Source organism: Caretta caretta, chromosome 20, assembly GCF_965140235.1.
Source record: "Caretta caretta isolate rCarCar2 chromosome 20, rCarCar1.hap1, whole genome shotgun sequence".
NCBI lineage: Eukaryota > Metazoa > Chordata > Testudines > Cheloniidae > Caretta > Caretta caretta.
In genome coordinates this window covers 4,808,457-4,818,699 of record NC_134225.1, presented here as the reverse complement: position 1 = coordinate 4,818,699, position 10,243 = coordinate 4,808,457, and the positions used below count along the sequence as shown (strand labels likewise).

The 10,243-nt window shown below is 51.3% G+C and overlaps 1 protein-coding gene across 1 annotated transcript; it reads left to right on the top strand.

Moving 5' to 3' along the window:
- Nucleotides 1-858: 858 nt before the first annotated feature.
- Nucleotides 859-6,201, top strand: LOC125627552 (aquaporin-5-like). Its single transcript, XM_075121429.1, has 6 exons — nt 859-1,254; nt 2,740-2,904; nt 3,369-3,452; nt 3,990-4,171; nt 4,273; nt 5,390-6,201. The coding sequence occupies exons 1-6, from the start codon at nt 892-894 to the stop codon at nt 5,498-5,500; spliced, it is 906 nt and encodes a 301-aa protein (XP_074977530.1). The 5' UTR covers nt 859-891; the 3' UTR covers nt 5,501-6,201.
- Nucleotides 6,202-10,243: the final 4,042 nt, after the last annotated feature.

The window sequence follows — 10,243 nt, the reverse complement described above, 5'->3', positions numbered from 1 at the left end:
TGGAATGTAAATACTGTACTTACATTTCAGTGTTAGCAGTGTAAACAAGTCATTGTCTGTGTGAAATTGTAATTTGTACTGACTTCGCTAGTGCTTTTTTTATGTAGCCTGTTGTAAAACTAGGCAAAGATCTAGATGAGCTGCGTTATGCCCTGGAAGACCTCTGTGTACCCCCCAGCGCTACGTGTATCCTGAAGGAGAACCACTGCAGCCATGCAGGGGACTGGTCTGCAAAGCCTCAGCATTTGTTCTACATAATTGAAGTCCCAGTTCTAATCCCTGAGTTCCTCCTGTGCATTGCTGGTCTGCACAATATAAATCCTCTAGCAAATCCCCACCTCCCCCCGCAACATCCTGCATCAGCTAAGCACCAGGGCCAGCTTCTAATCTCAGACATGCTGGTGTAAATCAGCAGTGAGAGTCACTCTGGATGGACCCTGCGAGGAGAAAATGACCAGGAGAGCTTCCCCCATCCAGGCAGTGAAACTGGCCAGAAATAAGGACTTTGCCACCTTAAACCTAAGGAGGCAAAAAACCAAATACATGCTCCAGTTCAAAAATAAAAGCCAGACCCAAAGAGGCAACCTGCTAGTTATGCTAACGACCACAAAGACATCGGATAGGGGGCTATTGTCTAGAGAGGAGGAAAGAAACACTGCCAATCAGCTGAGTCCTTCACTCTCTGAGAGGCACTGAAGTTCTTTTCAGCTGTAAACTTTTCCAGCTGCCCAGGCGGGCTGGCCAATTTCTTGACTCCACCCACCACTTTGGCAATGCAGCTACCTGCTGCTCCTGTATATATATGGCCCTGCGCCTGGCTGTTGTTTGCAGAGCCTAGACAGAAGAAGCCTGACACTCCTTTCTCTCCAATTACCCCCTCCCGATCCCACCATGTATAAGGAAATTTGCACCATGGCTTTTCTCCGGGCCATAGTGGCCGAGTTCCTAGCCACCATGATCTTTGTCTTCTTCGGCCTCGGCTCAGCCCTGAAGTGGCCTTCAGCCCTGCCGAGCATCGTGCAGATCTCCCTGGCTTTCGGCCTGGCCATCGGAACCATGGTCCAGATGTTCAGTCACGTCAGCGGTGCGCACATCAACCCGGCGGTGACCATCGCTTTCTTGGTGGGGAACCACATCTCCTTCCTTCGGACAGTGTTCTACGTGGTGGCCCAGCTAGTGGGGGCCATTGCTGGGGCAGGCATTCTTTACCTGGTGACCCCGAGCAACACCCGTGGAAACCTGGCCATCAATGCGGTAAGTCTCTTCCTGCCCACAGATGATTAATTGTGCCCAGGGCCTCAGCAACCCTACGCATGGGTTCCGGGCCTTGTGTGAGGAATCGGGACCCACCACGAGGGTTGATGAAGGCCGGTTCACCCTGGCGCTGGAGATACCTATGTCCATGCAAATGGAGAGAGATGGGAGCACCATGCCGGCAGTCTTAGCATAACTGACATGGTGCTGACAGCACAGATTTATTGTGCTGTGCAATTAATGAGGTGGGTTTTTTTCCCTACATGCTTCTCTTATCCGGAGGGCACGAGTAAGTCACAAGCACCTTTCAGATGGGCTTGACTCCAACCTCTCTTCCTGGAGCCAGGGAGATCAGAGCAGGGAAAGGAGCTAAGCCAGGACTGGAGGGGAACCCACTTAAACCAGTGTGGGGGTGTGGGTGGGGGGAGAGTTAGGAGCCCTTTAGACCAGTATGCCCAGTCAGAGGAAGGAGGTTGGAAGACCCCCTTAAACCAGTGTGGAGGGGATGATAGGCACCCACTTGGACCAGTATGAGGAACATGGTTGGAAGATCTCTTTTTCCAGTATGACCAGTCTGAGGAAAGTAGCTGGGAGACCACTTAGACCAGCAGAGGAGAGATTGGAGGAGGAAGGGGGGGCTCTTCGTTTTTTGGGAGGAGAGGGGGGGCACTGGGAGATCTCTTAGATCAACAGTGGGGAGTGTGGATGTGGGGAGTGTGGATGATGGGAACCCCAGTTAGACCAGTAGGAGGTGGATTCCAGCCCCCTTTCAGACCAGTCTGAGGTGGACCAGTTGCTGTGCAGGTGTTGATTCTTGGAGCCTTCAGCCTCGAAGGAGGGTTTTCAGGGGCTGTGTGTTCCTCACTGGTTGTTCTGTGCCCCTCCAAACCCTAAACTCCCCCCACCCCCCGATAACTGTGCCTTGTGTCCCTTCATTTCCCAGTGCTTCCTCACCACTTCCCCCTAACTGGGCCTCAGCCTCATCCCAGCCCAATAGGGCTGGATCCTTCTGCCACGCAGCTGGCAAGAGATGAAAACAGGTGCACTGACATCAGGTGGTAATGGCCCATCCCACCCCAATGGCATCCCCGCTGGATCCCTGCTGTTACCCCCTCGAGTCCCCGTTTAGGGGGATCCTACCCCAGTCCTCACCTCTTCCTCCATGTATTGCTTATGCCCTCACTCACTGAAGAGCGGAGTGTCTCTGGCTGTTCCGGGGCAATTTGGATGTTAGCAAAGGGAGAAATCTGAAGGTGATAAGTGATTTGTAAATGCCTAGGGGGAGAAATGCACTTTCAGAAAGAGCGGGGTAGATGGAGGATACATAGATAGATCAGATAGACCCAGTGGCATCTCCTTGCTAGGAACTTAAATGGGGTCGGGGGGGGGGAATACTGTAATCCCCTGTGTTTTTTAGGGGGTCACAAAACCCTTCAGTCTGGCTCAGCTCAGCAGCCATTCACAATCCTTCTTGTTCACATGCAGCTCAACAACAATACATCCCCAGGGCAGGGGCTGGTGGTCGAGATCATCCTCACCTTCCAGCTGGTGATGTGCATCTTTGCCTCCACGGATAAACGCCGGACTGACGCCATAGGCTCCCCAGCATTGTCCATCGGCCTGTCAGTCACCCTGGGTCACCTGGTTGGGGTGAGTGTCTGGGTCACCGGGCAGGAGAGCTGGCCCTGGGAGAGCTGGCCCAGCTACTCTCATCCCAACCTCTCCCAGTCGGGGGTGCTGTAAGTAGCTGGGCTGAAGGGCAGGCTATTGGGGGATTCTCCCAGCTACTCCAGCCCTTGGCTCTCCCAGCAGGGGGTGCTGCAGGGAGCAGGGCAGGGGGAAATGAGGGCTGCTCCAATCCCAGCAAGAATCCAGGGAATGGTGCATGGAACAGCACTGTAAGGAATGGGTCAGGAATGCTGGCTGTGGGGAAGCGTCCAGTTATTCCAGTCCCAGCCTCTCCCAGCAGGGGGTGCTGTAGGGAGCAGGGCAGGAGCATTGACTGTGGGGGGAGCCCCCAATTCCTCCAGCCGCACCTGGAGCAATGCCCCGGTCGCAAAAGGACTAGACCGAAGGGAAACGTGATCAGTCTTAATTCCCATGTCCCTTTACAGATCTACTTCACCGGCTGCTCCATGAACCCCGCCCGATCCTTTGCACCTGCCGTTGTAGTGAAAAGATTCAGCACCTCTCATTGGGTAAGAATCCCCCTCCAGTAACAGTGGCTCGCAGCATGGGGTCTGCAGCACACTGGTTGCTGGTTGGCAGGGCCTGGACCACTGGTCGTTGGCAGCTCAAGAGCAAGTGAGGTCAGGGCTGAGAACGTGGGGGGAGGGTGTTTGAGTATAAGGAATTTGAGGTGGAGGGGAACCTGCTAGGAGACGACAACTGAAGGGGGCCATTAAGGAAGCACTTAGAGGCCAACGGCTCCACTGCGCTAGGTGCTGTATGAACATGGAAGGAAAAATCCCCTGGGCTTTCCCACGGCTCGCTGTGGGGAAGCAGTGTGGCCTAGCGGATAGAGAAGTGGGCTGGGACTCAGTACATGGGGATTCTGTTCCTCACTCGAACACTGGCCTGCTGTGTGATTTGGGGCAAGTCACGTCACTGTGCCTCAGCTTCCCCATCTGTAAACTGGGGATAATGATACCAAGCTTCGTACAGTGCTTTGAGATCTACAGCTGGAAAGCACTACTGAAGGATTAGAGATTAGCATTCTACCCTTGGCTTCCCAGGTCTTCTGGTTCGGACCCATCATCGGTGCAGTCCTGGCTTCCCTGCTGTACAACTACTTCCTGTTCCCCTATCCGCTGAACATGTCCGAGAGGGTAGCCATCGTGAAAGGCACCTACGAGCCAGAAGAGGAGTGGGAAGAGCAGAAGGAGCAAAGGACAAAGTCCATGGAGCTGACCTCCCCGTAAGAGCGATAGCTGGAAGGGAAAAACCAAAGAACAAGCCAAGACTCTCAATCTGTGGCCTCACACCCCAAAGACCAATAGTCTCTCTATGCAAAAGAAGGGTGCATGTGATATCTGTGCATATACCCTGCAATTGTGTGGGTGACTGATACAAATATTCCTGGCCAAAGAATAGAGACCCACACCCAGCAGAAGGGGTCCCACCAACATCAGCCCTAGGCCAGACTGGCATTGACCCACTGCGCCTCAGAAGGGCTTGTCAATGGCTGGGGTGTGCCAGGATTTTTAGCATTATTCAGTTGTGCCTCAACTACTTGACTTTGTCTTTGGGACAAGCCCCAGATCCGGACATTTCCCCCGATCCAAATACCCCCAGACTCTCTTTTTTATTTTTGGAGCGGGGGAGGGGGGCATTGGTGGAGGTGATAACCTGGTTTGAATTTCACAGCCCACCTCAAATGGGTGTGGGTGATTTCCACTGATTTTTCTTTTAATGCTCCCTGGGTGCCCCGACAGGGTGCCGTGCAGTATTGTAGCTGTGTTGGTCCCAGGATATTAGAGACAAGGTGGGTGAGGCGATGGCTTTTTTGGACCAACTTCTGTGGGTGAGAGAGACCAGCTTCTGAGCTACATGGAGCTCTACCTGAGCAAACCCAGATGTGAAAACCAGTTCTGTGCAGCTCCAAAGCTTGTCTCTCTCAGCCATTACCTCGCCTGCCTCATCTTTCACTTACAGGATCAACTTAACAGGGTCCCCTTGTGATCCTGGATGATGGAAACCTGGACCGTCCTCTGCAGGGTCAAGGAGATATTCAGTAGCTCTTTGTGGGGTGGGGTGGGAATCTCTTAGAGACAGCCTGGCCTGAAGGGATTGGATCTCCCATTTTGGTAGCCCCATAATTGGCTTTGGGGGTAATTAAAAAGTCCATGAGAAACAAGCACAAGGCCTTTTAGATTATTCAGCTTCTGCCTTAGAGTATGACTAGGCCTCACCTCTGTGCATTGGGTATCCCACCCCCACCCAAGCAGCTGAAGGTCTCTGGGCTCCCTGCCCCCCAGCCGACTTTTGTGTAGGACTATACCCCACGGCACAGCAGAGATGGGAAGTGGGGGAGGGACAGAGAAAGGGGAACAGAAGGAAGGAGACACAGCAAAGGGGGGAAAGGGCCGGGCAGATGAGTGAGATTAATGGGCCCAAGTCTTTCTGTCATCCCTAGGCCCGGCATCTTCTTGGCGGGGCTGGAAATTCGATTGTTCCCCAGCCACGAAGCACAAGGTCACAACTGCCCAATTGGGAGGTAGCCCGAGGAGCTGGGAAATGCCTGTAACCTCCAGTCCTAGCTTGCTCCATAGTCCTGACGGCATATCCCCGTAAGTCCCAACCACACCCCCAGCTTCTGCTTGTTTTCTTCCCCTTCCTTCCCTTCCCAAGCTTCTCCTGAGAACCACATAATACTGACTAAGCTCTAAGGAGTTAACCCGGGGAAATAGCCTTTCTCTGAATTTCTCTCCACCCTCTGCTTAGGCCCTTGGAAAGGGCAAGACAGCAAGCGTAAAGGAGCAAGACTAGGTGGTTTGTTGTAGAGGATGCTGCTGCTTCTTCAGACGCGCTCATCTCCTCGGTAGCCTGCTGCGCCTTTACCTCCATACAGCCGTAGGCCTGACCTTTCACAAAAGAGCACGATACAGGCCGGAGACCGCATTTCTCCTGCGTCCAGAGCAACCATTAAACCCCATGGAAGCACTGGGTGCCCAGAGCAGGGGAGGAGAAAGGGATGGGATGTGGCCTAAGGGCCAGCAAGGTTGGTATCGACAGACAGTTACGGCAAATATATTTTTCCTGTGGCGCATCCTACGTCCAAAACCTTTATCCCCAGGGGAAGCTGCTCTTTCCTGCATTCGCTGGTGTTGGCGATTCCTGTTTGTTCGGTGCATGAAGGATATGATTTTGGACATTGTACTTGAATCTCTGTAACGTATTGTATTATTTATTGTCAATAAAAGACACCAAGGGTTAATCCTGAAAGCACAGCTGATCATTTTTGTTCCAGGATGTGTTACACTAACCCTAGGCAACACCCCTGCTAGGCTCCATTAAGCCCATTTTGCAGATGGGGAAATTGAGGCACAGCCATGGGTTAATTTCCAGGGGAATTGTGGGCACTCAGCCCCTCTGCAAATTAAGTCCAAGGTGTGTCCTGAGTGGGCACTCAAAAAATAGAGGCCTAGGTACTCAGCAGCTGCACGGCAGAGCTGGGACTGGAATTCAAGATCACTGTCCCACACCCTGCCCACAGGGCAATGCTCCGTCTAAATGTGCTAAGAGGAGTCTGATGTTGTGCTAGGCCTGCTCGCCACAGGACGAGATTTCAGAGCTGGCGTTGAGGCCAGGGTGCAACAATTGCCAGAGGATTATTTATATGTATGTTTTGGAGGGCATTTATTAAGTGAGCGAAGAGGCAGAGCACAAGTAGGGTTACCAACGCTCCAGGATCGTCCCGGAGTTGCCAGGGAATTAAAGAGAAATCTTTAATTAAAGAGGACATCGTGTGATGAAACCTCCAGGAAGAGGTCCAACCAAAACTAGCAACCCTAAGCACAAACATACATTGGACAAGCCTCCTTCAAGAGCTCTCCCAGTTTGTCCTGAGCAGCCAGACCCTCTGCTGTTCCAGCCCTGGCCTCAGGACACACACAACTCGGCCAAACACACACCTTAATCCCAACCCAAAAATCCTACCCTCTTGCCCTGCCGGTCCTGAGCTCATACACCCGCAGTTTAGCCAAATACACACCTTAATCCGGACCTTCCGCAGTTTGCTTGCTTTTCTAGTTCTGCCACTCGCATTGGCCAATGCACCTCATTCCTCACCTGGAATACCCCCCCTGCTATCCCACTCCTGGGCTTTCACCACAGAGCCCTGCCAATGCCCCTCCCCCCACAGCCCCTCTGCTATTTCAGCCTCCACACCCACACACAGCTGTGCCAGTACCCCTCAATCGTGCCCCACAGCCCTTCTGGCAGGAGTTCTCAAACCGGGGGTCGGGACCCCTCAGGGGAGCGTGAGGTTATTATGTGTGGGGTCGTGAGCTGTCAGCCTCCACCCCAAACTCCGTTTTGCCTCCAGCATTTATAATGGTGTTTAATATATTAAAAAGTGTTTTTAATTTAGAAGGGCGGTTGCACTCGGACGCTTGCTATGTGAAAGGGGTCACCAGTACAAAAGTTTGAGAATCACTGCCTTCTGCTGTTTATTCCAGACCTGTGTTGATCAATATAGGATGGGCTAATTATAAATATATCACATTATCAATATGTATTAGTCACACCATGTATATTAATATACATTAAGCACACAATATTAATACAACATTATATTGTATATATATTTCTAGCAGTTGCATGGCCTATGTTTTCTATAATCCTATGCAGTTTAGTTCTAGCTATGTCAGTCCCGGGGTATTAGAGAGAGAAAGTGGGTGAGATAATCTCTTTTATTGGACCAACTTCTGTTGGTGAGAGAAACAAACCTTCAAGCCACACGGGACTGAGCTCTTCTTCTATAATCCTGTTCACTTATACTCTCTATCCCGTAACACTTTGAAAAACTGAAGGCAATATTGGCATGAGAAAATAAGAAACGTATCACAGAATATCAGGGTTGGAAGGGACCTCAGTAGGTCATCTAGTCCAACCCCCTGCTCAAAAGCAGGACCCATCCCCAATTAAATCATCCCAGCCAGGGCTTTGTCAAGCCTGACCTTAAAAACTTCTAAGGAAGGAGATTCCACCACCTCCCTAGGCAATGCATTCCAGTGTTTCACCACCCTCCTAGTGAAAAAGTTTTTCCTAATATCCAACCTAAACCTCCCCCACTGCAACTTGAGACCATTACTCCTTGTCCTGTCCTCTTCCACCACTGAGAATAGTCTAGAACCATCCTCTCTGGAACCACCTCTCAGGTAGTTGAAAGCAGTTCAAAGGCAAAAGACTTGAGTGTTCTGCTTCAGTACAAGATGGGGAGGTACCTTCACAAATTAGTACCTGGAGTGCTGGTCTCCAAAACAAAGGTAATCAAAGGTATAGAACAACAAGGTTAGGAACCGGTCCAAACTGATGGGCTGGATTTTATGTGATGTGCAAAGAGTTTTGTAACTTGTAAAACCATCCACTCAGTACTCCAAGCTGAAATGTGTAACTCGGGGAGCATGCCTTCCGTGTATGGTGAATTTAACAACGCTGCACAAGATGGCTTCCCAGAAACTGGTGTCCTTTTGCTTTCTTCCTGGACTGCACTATCATTGACTTTCAGCAATAAACTTTATTGGTACAGATTATTTGGTCTCTGGAGACTGCATATTTCATAATGAACCAAAGTGTGGTCACGCAGTTGACTAAGCAATTTACCCACACACACACAGATCTGCCACAGTATCTCATTGCTGATTTTCAGCAACTCTTGCTGTTCCAGTCCTAGGATCCCTGACACACAACTGAGCTGATCTACCTCCATCCTGGTCAGAAGCAAACCCCTCCTGCTATTCAGGCTCCACAGCATACCCCTTCTGATACCAGATACCTGTACATTTCCAGGGCCTCACTGGGCTGAATATGACAGGGCCACAGATATGATGCTCGATTGGGGTTAGACTGAGGGTGGGCAGATTTCCTGACGGAGGTGCAAAAATGTGGACAATGCTAATGTTCTGCTCATCACAAGAGCTTCTCCTCATGGCTCTAGTGAATTAAGCTGACCAGAAGGGGCTAGACCCCCTTGTGTGGTCTTTCACAGCAGTGCAAATCATGACCATTCCGATCTAGCAGCGCTTTATACCCACTGGTGAAAGTGACTACGTCAAGGTGCAGGGCACTGTGACCCACAGGCCTGGCGATTCTGGGATGTTTGACAAGCGCTCGCCATGAGCGGAAGCATGGTCCAGCGTTAGGAGAGCTGGATTCATTACAAAAGCAGGTGCCTGTTCTTTTACTGGAGGGGAAACTGAGGCCCGGTGACTGGATCAAGGTCAAGGCAGTAGCAGAGGTGAGATTCATAGACTATAAAGCCAGGAGGGGCCATTGTGATCATCCCCTCTGCTCCCTGTATAACGCAGGCCACAGGACTTTCCTGAATTAATTCCTGTTTGAACAGAGAAGTGGTTCCCAAACTTTTTCCCCCCTGCTAAGGACCCCTTTGGCATCTAACTAAATGTTGCAGACCCCGTTCATTTCTGGTACTACCAGAATACCCCCACCTGTGCAGGAATGCCCCCCATCTCCACGCCAGCATTGTGCGGAGGCGGCCATTTGAGAACAAAATGGCATACTCCATGTGGCAAAACAGCCGGAACACCCTTTCGGTGCATACTGGCCCTGGCTCAAGGCCATGACCTCCCACGTGGCCCATGGCCAACCCCCCTCGGTTCCCCACTTCGGGAACCACTGAAGTGGAGCATTCACTGAGGAGAGCCTAGGCCGGCAGCGTCAATGAACTAGTGAGCTCCTCTGGTTCCTAACCAAGCCCTAGCCACGTGGGGTGTGCTCCTAAACCGCATGTAGGGGTCAACCGTGCCAGCTTGCAGTGTGAACAAGGACTAATGCAGCCTCCTGACCTGAAGGCCTCATCTACCGTATAGATAGAACCATGGTAAATGTAACAAGGCAATTTGGCATGGCATTTGGGGGGGTGCCCAGGGAGAACACTGTAGCTCCCCAACACAGTTAAAACCATTGTGCCTGGAGGCAGGACCAAGCTACGGTTCGATTGTGCACCTTGCTTTGCTACAGCACTATTAATGCACAGGGGTGGAGCGCAGCTGTGAATGTAGCCTCCGTGACTGGGACTCAAAACACGGAGGTTCTAGTCCCAGCTCTGCTACTATCCTGCTCCGTGACTTTGTGTAGATCATGTCCCTGATCTGTGCCTCGGTTTCCCCATCTGTAAAATGGGGATAACGATGCTGATCTCCTAGAGTAAAGTGCTTTGAGAGCGCTTTTGGTGCAAAATTCAATATAAGAACCAGCTGTTGCTATTAATATAACCAGGTTGCCCAACAGTATACTAATTACAGGG